The sequence below is a fragment of the Neospora caninum genome, chromosome III, assembly GCF_000208865.1.
Source record: "Neospora caninum Liverpool complete genome, chromosome III".
Lineage (NCBI taxonomy): Eukaryota > Apicomplexa > Conoidasida > Eucoccidiorida > Sarcocystidae > Neospora > Neospora caninum.
Genome location: NC_018388.1, coordinates 1,157,319 through 1,180,692, shown reverse-complemented (window position 1 = coordinate 1,180,692; position 23,374 = coordinate 1,157,319). Strand labels below are relative to the sequence as shown.

The following is a 23,374-nucleotide window of genomic DNA, read 5'->3' as shown; positions in this document are numbered from 1 at the left end:
TGTGCAGGCAGGGCGTCCGGTGGATAGCTGTTTTGGTTAACTACATGCAGGTAGGATCTGTTTCAAGCGTGTACGCCGTTTCAAGCATCACGCAACGCGGGCACTCTTAGGTTTGGGTGTGGGCACGTCACTACGGCGATGTTGGACTCTCTCCTCTGCTAAAGCCGTTTCGACTCTTTTCTATTTCCCTCGTATGTGGCCTCTCGACGTCTGTCTTGATGCCTTCACTCAGACTTTTGAATCTCCCACTGTGGCTTATCCTCGCACCCGTAGTGAATGGCGTGGCCCCTCCAGAAGGTCGAGTCCGTCCACAGTTCATCGATATCGGCGTCAAGGGCTTTGACCTGTTCGGGTCCGATTCCCGCGAGACAGAGGTAGCCTGCGGGACAGTCGGTTTGCTGCTGGCTAGCCCCGCAAACTTTTCCCGCCGGACATTCGCTGCACTGTTCCTGCTCAGAGAGATTCTTCACCTCACTGCTGGTTCCATCGGGACACGAAGCTGCCGCCGAGACAGCCGCCTCGCAGAAGGATCCGGCGGGGCAGTCCTCGATTTCCCCGCCGGCTCCTCCAGAACACAGATAGCCTGCAGGGCAAGCCTTGCATGTCGCCAGGCCTAGACATTCAGCACCGGCAGACAAAAAGGGGGGGAATGCGCCGACACCCTGAAAGTCTAAGGATTCCACCGAGGACTGGATCGGTCGATAGAATGAGCGATGAGCTCGACTAGTGTTGTAAGAGCTCTGGCATATGCGAAGGCCAGAGCAGGTAACAGACGCGAAACGGGTCGCAGCTGAAGTGACAAGTTTCGTGTGCGCCAGAGAGGCGAAGGCGAAGAAAATATAGTCGGCGGATGCGGGGCATTGTTGGTCAGGACTGCTCAACTTGGTTGGCCACAGAAACCCTCATCAGTTTCAATTTGGTTTCTGCGGGTGCAGGGTACGCCCGCATAGTGACACGACTCGCACCCGAGCGTGTCCGAGCCACGCCGACATAGTTCTTGGTTACGGGACACACCAACGCCTCCTGTATCGAGTACAGGTGTCTCAGGACGGACACGTGTACAGTGAGGCAAGCCGGAAGATGCACATCTCGCTTGGTCGAAGCGCATGCAACAGCGGAGGACTCCACCTGCTGCCGCGAGCTCTCCACTCGCATGAGGCCATACAACTATATGCCATAGCGTACATGTAGAGACATCCGCACACAGGGGATCAGTAGTGCGCATCCAGGGCTACTTTTCGATTTGCCCGGCGGCAAGCGTTGGAGCCGTAAGCGACGCCGTCCATTTTAAGCGAACGGAGGTAGGGTATTCCCACGGATGCTGCCAGTAGAACATTGATGGGTTATGTCGGTAAGGTTCGTTCCTCACAACTGTGTGTCAAATCTATGGCTATGTCGGTCCTTCTGCGTATCGAAACGAAACGCTTTACTCTCGCACTCAACGCGCTGCTCTCCATTGATACCTGGCCTAGATTTCTAAAAGTCCTCTGCAGAAATCCTTCGCCGATCAGCACATACCTTCCTCGTCGCTGTAGTAACCGGCTGGGCACGGCTGAGGCGCCTTTGAGCCTGTCGTGCATGCACACCAGGCGAAAAGCGAACCGCTTCACATTACCCGCCAGCGTCAGTGTCTAGTGGGTTCTCTTGTGTTCTATGAAATGCAACCCGCCAGAGTTCAGATTGTTACACAGCTGAGAAGCAGAACCGAGGAGAATTGTGGTGACCTATGCTCAGCTCCCTAGAGTGGTACCCGTCTCCTGGATTTTGATTCGGTGTAAACGCACCCACGAATATGACAAAAAGGAGGTGGCGGCAATCCCAGAGTGTGATAGAGGAAGCCACCACCAGAGACGAGGACAGCGACAGTCCAGGCATGTCCGATTTTGGGGTGTAACTGGTGCGAAGAGGGCGAGGCCTGGCCATTAAACTGGGGTGTCCAAGAACGTGCAGGGCGCGTAGCACACACCTAGGACAGGGCATGAACCAGAAAGAAGACCCAGGTATGCACAAAGCGCTGGCCTCATTCCAATTCCGTACAGTCGACGTGAATGCCTGGCTAGAGTAGGGTATACAACCGAGTCACAGAGACAGAGCGGGGGCCCAATATGTCGCGACGTCTCCACTCCGCGAGGTAGTGGACACCAGAAGGTTCCTGACGTACCCGACGGGCAGTAATACCCATTTTGACAGATATCTCCCGTCAATGCGTCCCTTGGAGCGGGGACCTTGGCGCCTGCGTTGCAGAAGAAGCCTTCTTTGCAGGGGCCGCTTCCCGCCTCCATCGTAAGGCCTGCGGCTCCGCAGTAGGTGCCTGCGAGGCACTGCTTGCATGCTGTGGTGGTCGCCTCCTCGTCCTGGTAGGTCCCCAGCTGGCAGAGGACGGGCATAGGCTATAAAGGCAAGGCACAAACCCCAATTCCAGATGTACGGGATGAAGCCAAAAACCCCGAAGGGAACGCAGGACAGTCTACAAAAGCGGGGAAAGCCCCCATGCCCCGTTCAGGCTCCTATGAGAGCTCTGACTCCAGACACATGAGAAGCCCTTGTTGAGATGAGACACTCTATAGAATCATGGTCAGCGAGCCGACCAAACATCCACTCAGATGCTTCCGATAGAGCGACGCAGTTGCGTGCCGTTGCGGTAGCCTCGTTAGAAGACGAGAAGCCGCTTAAAGCTGGATGGGTGAGCGAGCTTTAGGTATTTTGCTTGGCAGGTGAAATCCGCAAGTCAGGATGACTAGGAAGAGGCGATGACTGACTGCGCGCCTCCACTGCCGGACGGGGGATAGCTCGCGCAAACGTAGGCTATTATGACAATCTCACAAGGAGGGTGAAATCTAAACGCTGTGGCCACAAAGAGCTTACTGTCGCTTGAGGGCAGTACGCCCCTGGAGGGCAAGCGACGAGGTTGGATGGCGCGTATCCGACGGAGTGATCCTTGTTTGTGGATTTCTGCTTACACCACGTGCCTTCGTCGCAAGGGCCACTCACAGCGGTCGCCCCCGTCGTTTCGCAGTATTTTCCTAAAGGGAGGCGCAACTAGAAATCCAGAAATCGCTCTTTCGTTCTCTCCCCACAGGCCTATACAGAGCACTGCAGTTATGTGCCTGCTGCTGTCTACAAGCGGCATGAATTCCTCCATTACGATGGATATACCTACATGGATATGTATATGTATGTATATATATTCATGTATATGTAGTTAACCACGCAGGTGCTTTTGGTCTAGCAGGATGTGTTCAGAAGAGACCTCGAATGGTAATTTAGCATAGAGCTTCAAATTCCCAGTATTTAATCCTGAAACAGGACGAACGGCCAAGGCATGGCAGTTGTTCAGAACATCAGGACACTTCTGTAGCCGCGGAACTCAAAACGAAATATCCGCCAACATGGCTGAGCGGAAAACACCGGGCCGAAAATCTAAAGAAGACAGAGAGCTGAAGAGTGTGCGACTGCGGCGCGATGGTGACCGTCGTTTCTGGACAGTCAGCGGGTGATCCCAACGAGGGGGTTGCTACTCCCATGTTTCTTTTACCTGCAGGACAGGCCAGGCATTCCTGCGCTGCAGCGAGATATGTGAAGCCGCTGTACGTCCCAGCTGGGCAGGGAATCGCCATGACACTTCCAGTGGGGCAGTACGAGCCCGCTGGGCACGCGCGAGCGCCGCTGAGCGCTTTGATGCCTGAGCACGCCAACCGAGAAATCTCAGCGTCACGACGCTTGAGCGTCCTAGCGCCCGTTACTCAACGGCACATGTGTTGTCCGACGCGCTCGCATGTTTCTCAACAAGCACCAACTTACACGGAAACACATCTTGAGGTTAATCAGTCCTATCTGTGTCCACGAATCCTGGTCGACATGTACCTAGATAAGTGAGTATTAGGCCAACCCGCCATAGGTGCTCCACAGTGGATGCCCGCTTACCTTCTGCGTCGCACACATTCCCCGCAGGGCATTCGTCGCACGCGTTTCCACTTCCGTGTCCGACGCTGAGCGTCCCCCGCATACAGGCAACTTCGACCGTCGTCCCCGAAGGACAGAAGTAGCCTGGTTGGCACAGCCGACCCACTGCGGCCGCCATCGGGTTAGGTCGGTACGCTCCGGAAATGCAGAGAAATCCCTCCGCACAGTTTTCCACAGTTCCAGAAGGAGAACAGTATTGCCCCGCAGGACACGCTTTGCATCCGGTATTGGTCGCCGCCCCGGTCACTGCTACTGTCTGGCCGAGCGGGCACCGCTGCGGAGTCGCACTGCCTTCGGGGCAAACGTTTCCAACGGGGCACCTGGGAGAAAACGTGAAAATGCAATGAACGCCAAAGTCTGTTGGACGGGAGCCAGAACCGCGTCCCTGTAGCCTGTGTCCTGGAAGTAACAGCCGCCAATGCAGCAGGTGCTCTCCACTGACAGAAACGTGTGGAAGCCCTCTCTCGTGCCACCGAAAAAAGCTCTCGCCTCACTCAATCGGGTCAATGGCGCATGTAGCGGCCCCGCCAGAGGTGGAACCGCAAGTGACCTTTGGCGAGCTCCCGTTGCCTTCCACAGCTGAGACGACGTATGATGGGGCTGGACAGTAGCTTCCGGCCGGGCACGCTCTGGGCTCGGTTGCCGCGCCTTCTTCGTTGCAGATTTTCCCAGGCGGGCACCACGAGCAGTCTGCGTCCGCTTCTAGCCCGCCTATGAGCGCGTATTTGCCTGCAGGGCACTTGGTCGGTTTTGCTGCTGAAGACAGGCAAAAGTGCCCGGCGGGGCACACCTGAGGGTTTACGGTGCCTGGTTCGGGCCCGCAAACAAACCCAGCTGGACAGGCGCTGCAGCGCGAGTGTCCCTGGGTCACCTGGTACGTCCTAAAGATAGGTGGAAGAAACAACACATGAAGAGGCGCTACAGCAGCTCGGGCCGTGTGGCGGCTCTTAACGGAGGCGCGATGCCCAGTTTCTGGAAGACAAAAGAGAATCTGCGGTCACGTTGAACAGCTGTACGTGTGTGTGTGTGTGGGTGGGTGTTGCGCGCTCTTTGACGGGCAGCGGGCAAGCTAAAGAACACTGAGACAGAAACACGTGTCTGTCAACAAATGGTCCCAGGGAGGGAATCGCAAGGGAGACGCTTTCCTGCGACTCCCAGAAAACAGGAACCAGAAGGACGCCGCCTCCTGGAAAGCCGCCTCTCTCCCCCACTCATGCAAGTGTACATTTGAGATCTTCCAGAAAGGCCTCTTTGTTCCGAGGAGAGAAGTTCTACATCTACCCGTGGAAGTGTGCATATATATAATAGAAGCTCATTGCATGCATATCTTTCCGCAAATGTGCCAGTGCTTAGGCACTGGAATCTGGATCACCTCTCCTGTTCGGGAGGTAATTTCCAGTACTTACCCCGCTGCGCAAGGCTCTGGCGACGTTGTTCCCTCGGCACAAAAGTGCCCTTCAGGACAGAAGATTCCATCCGGAGTCTGCGAAGACAGCACACCGGCACACGAAATTGAGTCCCGTTTTCTGGCACAGGCCAACGCCACACGGTAGAGTGGAGAAGGTCTGCTTGAAGAGAACGTAAGGCAGTTCGGCGAAGACTGGAGATACGAAAGCGGAAGGTCCAGCATAAGCATGCATATTTATTTTCAGGGGGAGAACCAGCACTTTCTACCGCGACATTATAGGCGCACAACTGTACATGGATATGCATAAACGTCTCGCGTCAGGGTGCGAAATGTAGAGAGCGAACGTGTCCGAGATGCGTTTTGACATGTACGTCTTTTACTCCTTTGAACGGTTTGCTAGTACGCGGAGTCATTGAAACACATGCGGTTCTATCACGTACACTGCAGCAACAGGCCCCGCCAGCAGAAACATTGTTGCGGCTCGGCGCGATGCCTGTCTGTTGTCCAGCAACGAGAGTCACGCCAGACGAGTCAGGAGAAAACGTTTGCTCTCCCCACACGCAGCTAGCGGGCACACACTAAAACCCAGAACTGCGTGAATGCTCGGAGGGGAGGAACGTAGAAGCGGCTCTTTGAACCAGGCGGGAAAGCAGTGAATTCAGATGATTCGAACACTTTGCTGTAGCCCTTTGCTGTCGCACGCTTTTACGGAGTACCTCATTGTTTTTGGTACAGTAGCTCCCAGCCCGACAAAACCCAGTCGGAGACAGGAGACCTCGGCCAGAGCAATAACGGCCCCCAGGGCATGGCAGGCAATCAGCGACACTCTTCCCCAGCGGTAAAGAGAGGTATGTTCCTGGAGCGAGAACAGAGGGAACAAAATCTAGGAATTATGCTGGAGTCCAGCGGCACGGGATGCAGAAGGGGTCTTACCATGGACGTAATTCGTCCGTTTCCCTTCTCCCTGGTCATGAATGCATGCGGATGGCACTTTTCCTCAGGGGGGTTGAGAGGCGCGAGTCGCCTCCAAGCTTCGGTAAGCAGCAGTGGAAGACGAACCGATGCCGAGGTTTTGTTTTCATATCCACAGCAACAGAATAGTGCACTGAGTGAAGCGGGCGGGCCCTCGTGTGTCAGACTGATTGGCTGTCTCAAGTAAAAAGGCGTGCGTCTTGGATTTCGTTTTGGTATGTTATACGTCAGCTACATCGACCTTTTGAGTATGCGGGAAAACGAATTCAAAGAAGTTAGAGCACGTCACGCATCTTGCTCACCTGGGGGACACGCCTCGGGGACGCGAGACCCGGAAGGGCAGTAGTGTCCTGGGGAATGCATAAACCGTACAAGCGACAGATGTTTCCTACGCATTCCGAGCCTTCTTGCTCTCTGCTTAAGCTTTATGACGCCTTCACTGGTCGACCTCCTTTTTCCACGCGTCTCATTCCCTTAGAGTCTCATGATAACTCCCACCCCATGCCCTCTCGCATTCCACTTTTCAGCGGCCCTACTTCGGCCTAACAGTCCGATTGATTGGCATGTTGCTTGAGTCGCGAGCGTGAGGCGCTGCTCTCGGCGTCTTTCACCTATTTGCTGGGAGGGGTCGACATTCGCAGGCTCTCCCGCATCGGGCGGGGCACTGTGTGAATCTTACCGGGCGTGCATGCCCCATAGGGGTCTTGAATAGGGCAACTCGTCGCGTCTCTGGGGGAAGCTGGACTCGCTGAATTGGCTTTTCTTCTGCAGTAGTACCCCGCACTGCATGGCGCGCGTGGCTCCGCGAGGCCGAGGGTCCCACAGTGATACCCAGGGGAACACGGCAGCGGCACACGCGCCCCGGCCGGACAGTAATAGCCTTTGGGGCAGCGGCCTCCGCCTTCCGTAGCTGCGCCCGCCGCGCCCTCGGCTACGGCGGTGCTCTGCGCCTCCGACAAAGTTGCGGGGTTCAACACCGTCACCCTAGAGAGACAAAAGTAGCCTCCGCGGCATGTCTCGGGCGCCGATGTTGCGCTCCGACGACACGCCTTGCCTGCCAGAGAGCAGGCCAGAGAAGAATCACGAGGCGCACGAGGAGTGGTGAGAAAGACGAAGATAGAACTAGAGGGACGACCAGCGAGGGTATCAACGGCAGGGTGACAATGTCCTGGAAGAACGGGAAACAAGAATGGAACTGGAACGCGACACGGTAGAAGCGGACCCAATGAATCAGACCGGGGCAACCGGGAGGATGGATAAAACCCGAAAGGAGGCAGGGAATCACGCGGGACGGAGAAAGACAAAGCGCGAGTGCTAAACGCGCCAACGGGAGAGAATCGTGTGGAGCATTGACCTTTCATGTGACAAAGGAGGTGACCAGGAAGCGCGTGAGGCCACAGTGCGTTGCAGCTTAAATGGCGTCTAGTCCGTGAACTGTAGTACTGCTAGAGGCTCAGCCTTTAGAGCCGGTTCGGCCTTCCTGTCGGCGGCCATCGGCGAGTTAGCGAGGTCGCTTAGGACGCATATCGTCGGAAGGCGCTTCTGCGGTGCCGAAGGAGTCTCACCTGGAGGACATGGTCGGCAGGCGTCGGAGCTAATCCCGCCGGCGATCGGATTGTACGATCCCGTGGGGCAGTCCTGCGGCAGGCTATCTGCATTGCAGTACTGGCCGACAGGACACGGCGCCACTTGCCCGTCGGCACAGATGAACCCGGCGTCGCACCCCGTGCACTCCGCCAGTCCGGCTGCAGCGGTTGTGGATCCTACGGGGCACGTCAGTGGGGAGGCGCTGCCGATAGGACAGTAGAATCCGATAGGGCACGGCGTGCCTATGGGCGTATACAGTCCTTCTGGGCAATAGTACCCTTTTCTGCATTCTCCGCTGAAGGCGGTGCTATCGATTTTGTCCTGATTCGCGTTCGTCGTCCCGTCGCAGTATTTTCCAGCTGGACATTTTGTGCACTGCGCCTCAGCTGCATTCTCCGTGTAGGTACTGATGGTGCCTAGGGGACACCGCAGCGGGGCTGCCGCGCCCTGCGGGCAATAGTACCCTGCGGGGCAAGGCTCCCCTTCCGCAGACTGCATCGGACAGTACCGGCCGCCGGGACACAGGACCCCGTCGATGCCCAGCTGAGCCGTTGCACACACTCGGCCTGCATGCAGAATGGGAGGAAGGTCGCATCGGCAAAGAACGGGAAGAGGTACAGGGAGATCAGCGCTTTATCCGAGGAGAGCTGGCGGCGTGGTGGGACCCATCAGCGCCGGCCGAAGGCACGCTAATGAGGCAGTAGAGCAAGAGAGGCCAAGTGAGCGCTGGGCAGCGTCAGCGTTGATGGCGCGTGTTCTTCACGACACGAAGCAGGAGAGCGATCCCGCAAACGAACAGCGAGAGAGAGGGGACCGGCCGTGGCAACGTAAAAGACAGCTTCTTCTGGCACTGAGTGAATTCGGACGTGCATGGCTGTCTGTCTGGATCGGCTGCTGTTTCTGTCTCTCTCTTCACTTGGGCCAGGACGCTCTCCCACGGTAGCCCAGCAGGCGACCCCCTCTCCTGGCGAGAAGTCCTTACCCGCGGGGCAAGGCAGAGGTTCGCCGGTCCCTTTTGGGCAATAGAAGCCTTTCGGACACCTCACCACTCCCTCGCTTTCTATCCCAGATCCGGCGACTTTGACGCCGCCGGAGCATGCGTAGCCTGCGGGACAGTCCGCCGACCCGTCAGTGGCAGGCTGGACATTGTTCTGCTGGCACATGAAGCCTGGCGGGCAGGCGATGCAAGCCTCCGTGTAGATCCGCGCTGTATGAACGCTGTATGTCCCGTCAGGGCACTGCTCCGGTTCCGTCGTGTTGCTGTCCGGACAGACAGTTCCAGCTGGACAGGCGCTGTCGAGGTACTGCGTCTTTCCGGATCGGCAGTTGTAGCCGGGAGGGCAGGCGAGGCAGTCTTCCTGGCCGTGGTCCGGCTGGTACGTCCCTGGAGACAAGTGGAGAAGAGGGACGTGGAGAGAACAAGGGTAAAGACATTGGAGGTCAACCGCAGAAGTCAATACACGCCCAGCACGAGCACCACAGGGGGGAACGACGGAATGCGTGTGCAAATGAGCGTCCGTAGCTGCTGAAAAGGGGAGGCAGGCGCGGCGGGGGGGCGGGGGGGATTCTCTGGTGAGGCAGCAACTGGCATTCACGCAGGCGTAGGCACACCAGTGCAATCCACAAGCAACACGAGCCAGTGTGGACGGGGGAAGAGTGATCAACAAAGACGCACACCGCGCATGTGCCGTCGGGTGCATATTTTCAAGCGTAAACACACATGTGACGCTGGCAGATGGGCAACCTTGGGTGTATGTAGATCCCCGCGTTTGTACTTTTCTGGTCAGACACTTGCTATTTATGTATCCGGCAATTTATGGAAGGTACCATCTGGGCACGCCGTGGGTGCGAGGCTGGCCGGAGGACATTTTGAGCCAGAAGGACAGAGAGTGTGTTTGCGTTTTATGCTCCCAGAAGGGCACGTGAAGCCTCCCGCGCAGGTCCCCTCAAACGTGGACTGGCCAGCCCGGCTGCAAAACGTCGCCCCTGGACAGGGAAGGCAGGCGCCAACACCTCTCTGTCCCTCCATTGCCCCGTAGGTGCCAGGAGGACAGGGCGTGGGCACTTGGGTTTTCTGACACAAGCAAACGCAGAGCGACACACACGCGGGACCGCGAGGGAGGTAGGTCTCGGGAACGGCGGCCTTCTTCGCAGCCATCCCCCCCTCGTATGAACTGAACAGACACCCGGCCCTGTGTGTTTCTCGCGCTTTTGTCCCTTCAGGCTTGCGTCCAAGTGCACAAACACAACGAGGGTCTCTCGGCTTCGCTCCTTCCCTGACTACGCACGAGTTCCCCGGAAACCCTTTCTCTATGAATCAATGTAGACACATTTTGTCAATAGGCATGTATCCTTCGCACTATCTGGTTCCTTGTCTTGCAGCTCTTTTCTCTTTCTGCGCGTTTCGGTCTTATGGACTAAGGAACTAGCGCGGCTGTTGCTTTCCTTCTTACCCCTGGGCAATAGTGACCGACAGGACAGGGACCGCCTTGGCCGCTGCCCGCCAACGGCCTGTCCGTCGTTGCGCCCCCTGAACAGAAGAAGCCAGGAGAACAAGGCCCTCTCGGGTGCGTCGCGCGCCGTTTGGAACAGTAGGATCCTGGCGTGCACGGGATGCAGTCGTCCATGGAGCCTCGGAGTGGCAGCGGGCTGTACGTCCCGACGGGGCACTCGAGAGTGACAATCGATCCCTGGGGACAGACTGTCCCTGCCGGGCAAGGCTTCACTCGGGCCATGCCCTCGGTATCACAGAAGTGCCTGAACCCGAAGAAAGCAAACAAAGGCGTCCCTTCTGGAGAGAAGCGAGATGCAGTGTGTCTGTGCATGTAGACGGGGAATGGCGACAAAGCAGCTACCCAGCGAAGAGTAAGTCCCACATAGAGCTGCGCAGAGCGAGAGGATGCCAGAACATCGAGCTGCAAAAATACTGACAGCCAACCAGGTTGGTGTAGCAGGGACCGATAAAGACACTGAGGTGAAGAGAGAAATGCACACACGACATACAGGTACGCACCTGCCAGCGGAACGCAGGCGGATGTTCCCCTTGAAAACGTGTGACGGTGTACGGGTGTCTGCCGCGTCAGCTGCGCGGCGCCCTGTTGCGTCTTTTCCTGTTGTGGGAGTACGTTGCTGTGTTGGCCCCGTGGAAATCACACACGTAGCTAGGTTTGTCCCGTTTGCCCGCCTTCGTAAGCGGTAAAACCAACAAGACGGAACCCATGAGATTTGCAAGGCTCTATCCAGCATGAGACTCAGCAACACGCAAATCAATGCAGACATGCAAAAACATGGCCATTAGCATATACGCAAATCTATATATATTATACACATATTTATGAATAATAGGGTCTATGCAGTTGCATATGTAAACAAGGGTACACAGGATCATATGTCAACAAAACTCTTGTGGGCCTCCGTGAGGACAAAACGCCCACACATCTCCATCTAACACTCTGAATATAAATATAATATATATATATATATATATATATATATTCGCGTGTGATCGTGTCCGGGATGGTTCTCCTACCCGGGCAAGCATGGTGTGCATTTCGATTGAGCGTATTTCTCCGTGAAGGTGCCTCGTCTGCATTCTTTCTCGATGACTCCAGGGAAGACGGCGTAGTGTCCAGGGGAGGCAGGAGCCTCTGTTGGAGAGGCGGACCCCTTTTCACAAATGTAGCCGTCTTCACAGTCTCCGTCTGGAGTCGTGCTGGTCGTCCCCAGACAGTACTGGCCCTGAGGACAGGGCATGCAAGAAGAGGCGTCTCGTCCCCCTGGCAGCGGGTTGTAGGTGCCGGCCGGACAGGGCGAATTCGCAGTCGCTCCCTCGGGGCAGAACCCCCCGGCCGGGCAGGCTTGGCCCGTCTTGTTGTCGGTGGGAGCCGGAACTTTGGCGCCGCCGAGACAGATGTAGCTGCACGAAGAAGCAGAGGATCTAACTCGTCAGCATTTGCTTCCGCTTGAATATTGACCCCAGAGGGGACAAGGCGGTCCCCCCGGCAGACGGCTCCTGAGTGTGCATTTCTTTCTGGAGGCATGGCTCCAGATGACCGTCCACACAGAACGAAATGCGACGCAGCATACGTTCTGGCAACTGCAACCGCCGTTCCTTCTGAACATAAGCGAGTGTCATGCACGCACGCCCTTGCCTCGACCATTCAGAAATTCTTTCTGTGTTGAACGTCTGGGCTTCTCAACAGCAGGAGTCACATTCTGCATCCGCCTGGATTACGAAAACAACTCTGGTTGCAAACTGCTGGCATACACGAGTCCATATCGAACGTGTAAAATTGCATCTAGCGGCGACGACGCAAGCCTTCTCGGTGCCAGCTCTGGATCCAAAGGGATATGCTGAGATCCAGGAGTTCCCATTCCCTTCTGAAATACGTGCATGTATATATCAGTGAGTTAAACATACTCCCGCAAGTATGCGCAAGTCCGCATATATGCCTCCATACCTGGGGATGAGTTGAATAGATATATATATATATATATATATTTATGCTTTTATGTATACACCTCGGAAAGCATCCACGCTGGTGTTAAGTGTGTCTGTCTCCTTACCCAGCGCTGCAGGGGGCAGCAGGCGCGGCGAGCCCCGGTTCCGGGCAATACTTTCCACGTGGACATGGCGAGCAATCTGCGAGCTCTGTGCCTCTGCTTTCGGCTCGATATGTGCCGGCAGGACAGGGAACCCCAAGAAACGTCGATCCCTCAGGACAGAAGAATCCTGGAGGGCAGTCCGCTCGAATGTCGGTGTGGGCCAGCTGGATACAGAGACTCCCCGCGGGGCAAGCAACGCATTCATCGCTGCGGCCTGCTCCGGGCGAAGCGGAGTAGGTTCCTGAAAACGCCACCAAGGGACAGACCCACACGAAACGCGGCTGACGTCCAGTCAGTGAAGCTGTGGATCCGGATGGGAATGTAAGTTGAGGATATGCGGCATCTTCATCCTGGCGCATTAGCATGTTTGCCTTTACGCCGTCCCTCTGTGCATTTTCCTCCTGTTCACAACTCCATGTGAGCCCACTCGTCTAGGTGCACATGTATATTAAGGTGTTAACAGAGAGAATCGTTTGTCTGAGCAGATGTGGAGACAAACGGGAACGGTAGGTTGCTGGATAGAGCGCTAGCCGGATCTCATACAGCAACGCAGCGACGTAGAGTGTGGCATACTAAAAACTGTTTTTGGTCTTTCCCTGCGTCGTGTTTTCTCCGAAGCATAGAGCAACCCGTTTGTGTCGTCGCTCTTTGAGATTCTCTCGTTGTCCGTGCGTCTCGTCTTTGTCTCCTTACCGGAGGGACACCTCATTTGCTCTCTTGAGGTCGACCGTTCAGGACAGTAATACCCCCTCGAGCATTTCCCCTCGATCTCTGGGGCGCCGACATAAGAGACATAAGTGCCTGCGGGAGCGGCGACGCACTGCGCCGCCGACGTCGCCCCGTCGGATAGAGTGTAGCTGCCAGGCTCGCATGGAGTCAGGAAACCAGTGGTCTGGAGGAAGGAAACGGGAAAGACACCGGAAAGCAAAATATATTAAAGACAACGCAGAAGCCAGAAAGGGAAACGACGGCCGAGGTTGGTGGACGGGGCCAAGCCCATCTGCCATGGGAGAAAGGGGACCACGGAGTGCCGGCGACTTGGCCAACGGGGTGTGCACTTGAGACCCTAGTTCAGAGCAATAGAGACTCACGGCGTCGAGCCAGAAACCTCCTGGGGCTGTTGTAATCGGGTTGCTGGAAGCTGAAGACTGCAGCGACGGAACCAAATGGAGAAAAAGAAGAGGCGTACTCCTGTTGTTTTGAAGATGAGCACGCAAAAACCTGCGGAGCCTACACCGAGAAAGGACTACACCCGAGGCGATCAAACGCTGGATATCTTTTTAACAGGTTTCGAGTTCAGACGACCAGTCATCCGCAGGCAGAGTGACAATGGCGCGGGCTCTGCTGGCCGATGGTATTGAGGGCTAGTAGGTGGCTGCGGCGTTTCACATAGACCTTTCCCACCTAGTGCATTTCTAGATTGACACATGGCAGTCATCAGAATATCTAATGCAAATGTCAACAGAGACACCACAAAGCAGTTTTCTACGAGGGTACGCGGTGTGTGTACTCTGCTGGTCATTCTTCCAAGGGGTACAACTACTCCTGCAACGCGTAATTCGTGGCCAGAGTGGTCTACATATACATATGCGTGTGCAAATAGATGTACTGAAAACATTTGCCTGTTACCGTCCATGTTTTCACAGGATAGCTGTAGACATTAGACCGCTCGATACAAGCCATAGACCATTGCACATGTGTGCGTGCACGAAAGTTTGGTCATATGTAAAAGCCCCCGAGCTCTCAGCCCGAGTGTCTGGCCATGCAAAAGATGGCTCAGCAAACCGGGTGAGAGTGGTGCAACGAGACACGCATAGAGGGAATAAAGATTTTCTAAGGGATCCTTACCGAATCACAACTAGGACAGAAACGGTCAAGAAGGACTTCATATTTGCTCAGCCCAGGCTTGTCGCATTGATATTTTACATCGCAAGAGATGCAGCTGTCGGCGCCCACATCAGAGTATGTGCCAGGTGGACAGAGCTGTGGGGCACTTCCAGCTTCACAGAAAGAACCTCCTGGACAGGGTTGGCATGAAGCCTCTCCTTCATCTGAGCAGCAGGCGCAACGGTCACCAAAGGTGGTCAGCTCTTATGCCCTCTTCACCCGGCGTCGCTCTTCACTTGCACGAATGGAGAAGCTGGCAGAAGCTGCTATACGCTGGCCCTGAGGCGTATCGCGAATGTTTGTGTATAGTGTTGGTTCGAGGCGGTTCAAACACACGACAACCCAATCTATAACCGCTTTACGCCCTTTCCGTTTTTGATGCGTGGTTTACCTTTTGTGTGAAATTTCGTAGACGTATACAAAGTGGTGACCTTTTCACCGCTACCGTAGTTGGCTTGTGCGCTCTCATGATTTCTGGGTTCTAAAAAATGGGTAGATCAAATCGACGCGTTCGAGCCTTCGTTGCGACACCGCCGTTTGGTATCCGCCTAGACGGGAGGTACTTTGTTTTGTGTGCATGCAGATGCATCTTTTCGTTGCATGTGCGTGTCGATGTTCAATGCATGCAAAGCTGTCCTACCAGAATAGGTGCCGCGGGCACATCGACGCTTTGACCAGGCACCGGGGCCATCGCATGCGAATCCCAGAGGGCAAGGAAGACAGTTGGCCGCCGTTTTGGCTGCACTGCTGATGAAATTAAAATTTTGAGACAGGGGACAAACACTAGCGTAAACGTGTGTATGTGTTTGATGTTATAGACAGACCCATGGGGTAGCGCTACGTACACACATACATCTTGTCCATACGTGTGAACTGATCCTTGGGGCTATTCTCACGTATATATGAACCGCACTTTCTGAAAGCTTTGTTCCGTTTTAGTCTGTTGTTTGACGCCCATTATACTGGTGCGTTCATTCGTGAACAACTACTCAAATCCCATACACATTTACGGATAGAATGTCGGCATTTCTGGGAGTATTTGTACAAACATAAACATGAGAGTATTTGTAAATATACATATATGAGAGCATTTGTACATACACAAATAGGCGAGTATTGGTACATACACAAGTATGAGAGTATTTTTACAGGTACAAATATGAGAGGATTTGTACAGATACAGATGTGAGAACATTTGGACATATACAAATACTTTGAGGTATGAATGGTTTTAATGGCTTGCGGTTGGACACGGCGCCTCAGATGTGATTCTGGTTCTCCCCTATGGGCGATATGTTTCGTGTTTTGCCTGTCGCGCTCTCCTGACCCTGGGCTGTAAGTGCCTTTCGGGCAGGCTACAGCCGCCGCAGTTGATAGACCCGTTGCGGGGCAGTAGTGTCCCTTCGGACAAGGTTGTGCGAGAGAGGTGCCGCCGTCGCAAACGAATCCAATGGGACACGTAGAGCAGTCGTCTGGAGACTCCAAGCCGGCTGAAGCCCCGTACGTCCCCTTCGGACACGGGTAGGCAGCCGGATGAGGCGTGCCCGCCGGGCAGAAAAAGCCCAGTTCACAGGGAATCAGTTCGTTTCCTATGGGACATCCAAAGCCTAGGGGAAGCGACAAACCAGAGAGACAGGGGAATCCGAGTCAGTGCAAAATGATGAACGGGCACAGTCACCCTCTCCTGGTGCTATATCCGTCTTCATGACCCAATCTCAACAGTTGTCTCCAACACAATGTACGTTCTTTCGCCCCCGTTGTGGCATACGGTGCCGCGCTGCCCCCACATGAACACATTTGTGTATTGGTGCTTCTTCAGGGAGATCGACAGATGGGTCGGCGCTGTCTACATGTGGATGCTCTCAGGTAGTGAGTTCTTGTACATAGAAAGTGTGTGATCGCTTCGGGTGGCTGCATGTTTAGAGTGTCCCGCATGCTTTTTTTTGTGAAAACACGAGTTTACCTGGTGGGCACTGCTGACAGTCTTTTTCTGTTGTCACTGCATTAGGTGCGTATGTACCGGGGAGGCAGAGGTACTGATGCTTCCACCTGAAAGGAAACCACGCAGAACTCCTGGTCGTCCCTTCAACAAAAACTGTTTGTACAGATGGTACCGGCGTCGGCACTTTTCATCTCCATAAATCATACGGCGATAAAACTCACGGGCTTATCTTTGAATATGAGGACCGAGATGGCCCTTTTCCCCTCTCACAACACACGCGACAGGGTGGCTGCATCGCACGCCCTCCAGAGCGGCAGGTTGAGTTGCATACTAGACACTCCGGGAGTACGGGAAGCAAGAGATTTGGATAACTGTTTCTTCCTTTGGTTATGTACCCTTTCACACGGGGCTCTCGCGGCAACTATCCTAGCGGAATGTTCGGCCTGGCGGACGAGAGTGGGCAACGAAGTAAAGCGAAGAAACGACGTTGTTGGAAGTCGAAACCACGGGTCAGCCCCCAGTTCCACTCTGCACACTTTTCTACGCTTCAGCAAGGCGCTTGCTACCTAGTGTCGCTTCATGTGTTCTGTGGAACTTTGCAATTCGTCCCAGGGTTGTTGCCGCCTCTCACTTGGTGCCCTGGGGGCAAACTGCGCCTGCCGGGCAAGACACCTTTGTGACGACAGATGGAACGGGGCAGTAGTGTCCCTCCGGACAAACTCCGAGCAGGTCAGCCCGGGTCGCTGTGGAGCTTGCAAAGAACGTTTTCCACTTGAACATCATTCCTGGCCGCCCTGGTTTGCCGAACAGTGTCCCCTAGAGCCGAGAAGCGCAAGCGACGGGAGAGACGCGTTGCCGCGCAGGTGGAGAGCAAGCTGTCACTCCACAGTCTCACGTGCAAAAGGGACAAGAGGTGCCTCTTCCGCTAGGGGAATCCAATTGCCCCCAACTCTCGGATAGGACACCAACATGTAGTGGACGACTGTTCTTCTTCCCGTGAGGGCTGATGTTTGCTGTCGTTAGCCCCTCACCACAGGGCGGAGCATGACCGATACCAGGCGTCGGGGGAGACCACTGTAACTTGGATGGAGTAACGTAGATGTCTGCAGTTCGTGTAGAACCGCTCGAGTATTTGTTTCGCTCTCTGTGTGTTGACTACCCTCTCATCACTGAACTCGTCAGGGACGCATGTACGTCCTTGAAGGGCGATACGTGGATGAGAGGCGGGGGAAGTGGGACCTAACGAATACAGAAGGCAGCTATGCCTACCTCTCTTCATACGAGGAGAGAGAAACGGCCATATATATATATATATATATATATGCATATATATAACATGCAATTAGTTATGTCAGCAAATGGAGGCGGGCATGTGGTTCTAAATATAGGCATGCATACAAGGGGACACTCACATATCCATGTTCCAAACCAAGGCGAAGACATACCCATACATTTTGACAGAGCATAAGTGAAATCCGTCACGTTCGAGCTGTGTGTCTCTGAGCTTACTGTATAGCATGTTCGTCCGTAGATGATGTGTCCTTTGTTGCACTGGACAAGATCCTCCTTTCCTTTGACGGACCGAAGGGCATGGTATCCCGTACGGACAGCGTAAATGTCGTCATGCACGCGGTCTCTTTCATTGGCGAGCAGGGCGGGGAATTCGTGTTTTTCGCAGTCGCTGAGAGAGCCCCTCGGGCAGTAACCTTTTGTTGCCAGAACACACTCCTTCTTGATTGTCATCTGGGCAAAAAAACAAAGATAAGCGTGCAGTCCAAACTTTACGTACCTTCGCTGCCCTTCGTAACATTGACTCGGTGCCCGTATAGCGGCACACACAGAAACCTTCTCTCACTCCGGCGCAGACACACGGTCTCTTGGGATTGACAAGAGCTCCAAAAGGTTGGTATAGTCAGCGAAAGTGGGCAGAGTTGTACGTAGTGAAGTGCTTCTCGTCTTCAGATTTCTCATTCAGCTTTGTAGCTGGAACGCCACGCACATATGTCAAGTCCGAGGAGTTGCGAATAAAAGGCACTATGCATAGATACGTAAAAGCACCATTACACGTGTGTACAACGATATCTATATACGTATTTGGTGAATCAATGGCAACACTCCACGTATCGAAGTGCATGAGTAGATAAGAATATGTCGGTAGCAGAAGATGGAACGTGGCCCAGTGAGCCCACTAGCGCTGCGCCTGCTCTACACAGTTCCCTGATGCAAGTGACAAATCGCTGCACAGGCCTCCTGTATTCCCTAGGAGGCAATGTCGCCAGGGCCCTCGAGACGATCATTGTTCCCGCTGATACCAGCCAGAATCCACTACAAAGAAATTGACCCAGGAGTACTGTCATTCAAACTCTGCTTTTCCTTTTAGTTTACTTAATCACGTACGCTGCTGTCTGAATAGTAGCCCGTAGGGCAGGGATTGTCCGGGGAGGCAAAGTCATCATCCCTCCAGCTAAGAGAGTTCCTCGCCCAGCCATAGTACCCAAACATTTGCTTCGTGTTCCCGGTAGACGGCTGATCAAAGACACTCGACCAACCCGTCGGTGCGGCAGCCCCGCGCTCGAGGACATCCGTAGAGCTGCTCCATTGATTCTTTCTAGAAGCAGAAGACAGGCGCGAGACACCGAGAGGCGCGAACAAGACAGACAAGGGAAGTAGGTTTATATACCTGAAGCCAAGAAAAGCCCAAAGCTACGGGCCAAAAACGACGGGCCCCAAGTGTTTTCTCAGAGGAATGTGCTAGCTATTCAGCTTCCACAGTGTTGTCCATCGAGTGTGTGTGTAGCGCGGAGGCACGAACGCAAGGACTCGCTTGCCCCGCGCTAGGCCAGAGCGGTGTTGCCGAACCAGGAGAGAAACGAATTCAGGCACGAGGAGGCACTCGACAACCCCAGGTTCCACGAACGCTGCGACACCATACGCGTCGGGTAGGCGGCAAATGTGATCGACGGGCTCACTCAAGGATGATACGTGTGCGTCTCCGTGTGTCCAGGCGGATCAATGTGTGTCTCAGACCACGTCGAAAACGCCAGAATCTGGCGTTTTCGGCCTCGGTTTTTTCAGTCTGTTCTGCTTGGTATCATAACGTGACCTACAGGGCTCCGAGTTTATACCATCCGGCGGTGCAGAGCGCCATGGGAGGGCACGGAACCTTTCCGCGGGAAGAGGCTCCACCGATACCTGGGACCCAGCCCTTGAACGCCTTGGTCACGTACAGCCACGTGAAGCTCTTTCCCGTTCCGTCATTCGCATATGTCGCTGGCAGAGTGATCTTTCTTTTCGAATCAGGATCGAGAAACGCTCCGTCAGCGACATCGACGCACCCTGTGCCAGCGGAGTCGGAGACTTGCCCAAACGGACAGGGCTGGATGACGCCTTTCGTGCAGTCGTGGTTTTTTGGACAGTACCGACAGTGGGCTTCCCCAGGGTCCGAAAATGTGTTTTTCGGACACGGGGTTTCAATTCCGACTCTGTTGACAACGCACTGGTGATTTACTGGACACAGCATGCACTTGGCCGACGACTCGGTAGACACAGTACCTGGGCACACAGCGGGGAGACGACAAGCGCCAAACGGGACCAAATAGCATGATAGCATGTGCCCACGGCGAGACGGAGGACCATGGGGCGAGATGCCCATGATGGAGAGAGAACCAGAAGCAAAGATACGGGAGGGCAGAAGCTGTAGGAAGCAAAAGACAAGGAAGGCAAGACGGCAGGAAAGCCAGTAGTCTGGGCCCACGCTAGGCAGAGCGAGTCGGAGGTCGGCAAAGAGCTGAAGAGGGATATAAAACGATAGTGATAGCTCTGCATGAGCACGTCATATGGCAGAACTGTTCAAGACGACACTGGCTGAAGCACCGCATGCCTGATCACCTATTTGTGGGCCAGGAATACGGCAGACCGTCAAAAGAGAACGCGACTTGATCGCGTTGGCGCCTTTGAGGTGCTATTCGAAAAACCTGTCGCCATGGAGTGGAGCGTACCTTCTCCACACAGAATAGGCGCAGAGCCGACACCCATGGAGTTGGTGTGAGGACCAGGGAGGAAGCACGTCGGCGATCCCTCAGGGGACCACATGGGAAATGCACATGTTTCGTAGTTCTTCTCATTCGGGCATCTGAATCCCGGCATGCACGGAAGGCACGCCGTGCCGGCCAGGGCGCGCACAGTGCCGGGCTGGCATTTCCTGTAGAAAAGAAAGGCGAAATGCTGCGGAACAGCCAGTTAGTCGCGCACCTCGTGTTGGCGTGTCTCCGCCTTTTCACAGGCATCCGCACCTGCGTTTAAACGACGAGGAACAGTCGAGAGCCATCCAAAGGATTTTACGACTCAAAGGCCGTTTATCGTCTAGCTTGTGCAAGTATCGTACACCTTCGTCATTTGAAGTACTGTGATGAACCCAGACACACCGCCCACGTCTATCTGAATTTCCAAGTTGTTTAGGCGTGGTTCTCGTACAAAAGGGTAGGGAACCACGTAGCGCCGCGAGGCCACGGCTTATTGAACTCAAGAAAGACAGGACAATGGCTCTTGTGGTTGCGTGCTTGTCACGAGTGTTTCTGGTTGTTCGCTTGCCTCCAGTCATGTGCAAAAATCCTATGGATATCTAGAGCCCCTTGGGATCCGGCCACCTGCCGTTCGTCGTCAACCTTTGTGCATCTGTGTTCTACACATAGGGCAACGCCGATGGAGGCTTTGAGTGCCAAGCGCATCCTTTTACAGGTAGACTCTTCCTGCAGATTGGGTATCTCAGCACCTATGCACGCTGTACAAACACGCGAAAGAGGGTCTGTGGAAGGACCACGCAAGATCCTGTCTCTATGTTGCGTTCTCGCCCCCTTACTGCCGATCGTGTGTGAAAACTGTACGTGTTTGCCTTTGCCGGTCGTGCGGGTCAGCGAACGTAGATATTTGGACCCAGCACAACGGCTCGGATTTGCGTGGTGAGAGCATGTGGATTTCTGTGGGAGTGTTCTTGAGGCGGACGTCCCGTCACTGGTTTCCGGGGAACGCTTACTGCTTCCGATTGTGCGGTGGAACGAAAACATTGACTGGAAATTCCTTTGAGAGCTTCCACCAGGGTTTTTCGCCCCCGCTCAAACTAGGCGTCGTCGGTGGAGAGGGGAACCGTGTGTCATCGTCCGCGGCGCTGGCAGGCCGGTACGTTCTTTTGTCTCCCGCTTCCGTTCCTGAGTACGGAGGTGATGCTCTGGTAAGGCTGAACAGCTGAATGACTTTCCCTCGTTTCACAACAACTTTCTCGTCTGGGTCGGACGAACCGCCAGAGACATAGCACCTCCCGTTTTCCGCTTGTTTCATGGGGATCGTTCTCCAGTGTCTCTGTTTCCACGCATGCCGCTTAATTTCTTCTCGCACGGACACCAAAGGCTCCTGCGAGGCAGCTGCGAGTTCTTCCTCGGAGGCGCCAGTACTTCTGAGCGATACAGCCCCACGAGCTGCATCGTGGCTTTCCATATCGGTCTCCGAAACACCATAACGCAAACGCCTGTCAAACTGATCCTCGGACGAAGGGGTCCCGCGTTCCTTCGTTTGCTTTCCTAGTGGTGAACGAGTCAGCTTTTCTGGAGAGAGCGCATAACAGTCGATCTGGACGTACACCGTGTGGCCTCGAGGTTTCCGCTGAAGCTGAATTTGCACTTCAAATGTTGTCACACCCCCTGAGATAGTGACCAGTGGTGGCCGCACAGCGATGCCTAGCGGGCCGTTTGTCTCTTGAACCGAAGGAGGAAAGAAGACTGAAAGGGAGTTCAGCGTGTCCTCGTCGTCTTCATGCCCGGCGGTCGCCGGCGTCTTGCCTGCGGTAGGGAGAACCGCTGCGGGCGAATCCCCAGAAGAAGGCAAAATAGATGAAGACGTAGAGCCGGCACCAGATGTACTGTCTGAAGCGGCGGTGGACAACTCCGCCACAGCTGACGCTTGGCGTTTTGCCTGGTTGAGCCGTTTATACACCTTCAAGCCGAACGCTGCAGGAAGAAAGCGCGAGCTAATCAACACGGGGAAGCGCACCTGCTGGCCGCCCCGCGTGTGTTGTCTTAAAAACAAAAGTTTATCCTCTGCAGTGGACGCCTCACAATTTTCGTCACCGTCTTTTATCCCGACTGGGACCTGCTGAACCACGGCGTCAGGGCGGGGAAAATCTGAGTCTTGCCCCCAGCTTTTCTTGCGGACTCCTCTGGCCTCCCCTTGTTCTCCAGAACTTTCTCCACCACCGCTGGTCTCTGCAAACGCCACGTGAGGGTTAGGCAAATCATCCCGCCCATCTTGGATTGACCGAACGCTCCTTCTCTTTTCCTCGCCGAGAGCATTCTCCAGTCCTTCTGTTCCTACTAGGACGGCGGAAGAGCGTTTTGAGTTCTGACTTGGATTTTTACTGGGGCTAGTTGGCTCGGCAATTTCGCTCGTGTCAGCCGCAGAGATATGGTGTCGAGTGCTTGATGCCTCTGGGGCGACAGTACACAAAATCGGTTCGCAAAAAGTTGACAAGTACAGGAAGTAGCCAAGAGAGAATACCGTTTTGACGTTACATTGCACCTGGAAAAAACCCAAACGCGTAGAGTGCCGTCGGCGGTTCCTCCAAAAGGGTAGCGGCTCGCAGGTGTTTGCGGACTTTCGGCCGGTGTGAGAATTTCCCCTTTGCTGGGGCGGGGCCTTGCCGTCGTCCACAGCAGCCCCCATCTCGGTCTTCTAACAGATCAAGACATCAACGCCCGTATTGAAAAACTCTAGAAATGAAAAAGATATGAAGCGGGGTCAGACAGCCGCCACGGAAGTGGCAGGCTGTCGTTGCCTCTCTGACGTACCCTACTTAGGGTATGAAGCTGTTGAAGATTCTGGCTCAAGCCTGCGACGTTCGGCTTCAACAAGGAAGGTACAAATACCCTTTTTCCCCCTCGACTCGCGTGTAGGGCATCTGCTGGCCTCTGGACACGAGAGGGAAGAGGAGAGGTGACAAAACGGAAACTGAAGAAAGAAGG

At 54.8% G+C, this 23,374-nt stretch overlaps 1 protein-coding gene across 1 annotated transcript; it reads right to left on the bottom strand.

The window, feature by feature from the left end:
* Nucleotides 1-224: 224 nt before the first annotated feature.
* Nucleotides 225-21,854, bottom strand: NCLIV_008255 (hypothetical protein; the record flags this gene model as incomplete). Its single annotated transcript, XM_003880339.1, has 26 exons — nt 225-613; nt 1,519-1,569; nt 2,162-2,390; nt 2,866-3,023; nt 3,536-3,682; nt 3,925-4,283; nt 4,458-4,844; nt 5,370-5,446; nt 6,305-6,402; nt 7,023-7,397; nt 7,909-8,496; nt 8,913-9,314; nt 9,944-10,004; nt 10,384-10,687; nt 11,460-11,846; nt 12,497-12,776; nt 13,229-13,427; nt 13,627-13,683; nt 15,063-15,169; nt 16,386-16,471; nt 16,996-17,180; nt 17,874-18,107; nt 18,762-18,972; nt 19,472-19,916; nt 20,363-20,565; nt 21,397-21,854. 26 exons carry the CDS (start codon nt 21,852-21,854, stop codon nt 225-227), a joined length of 6,477 nt encoding a protein of 2,158 aa, XP_003880388.1.
* Between the last annotated feature and the right edge of the window lie 1,520 nt (nt 21,855-23,374).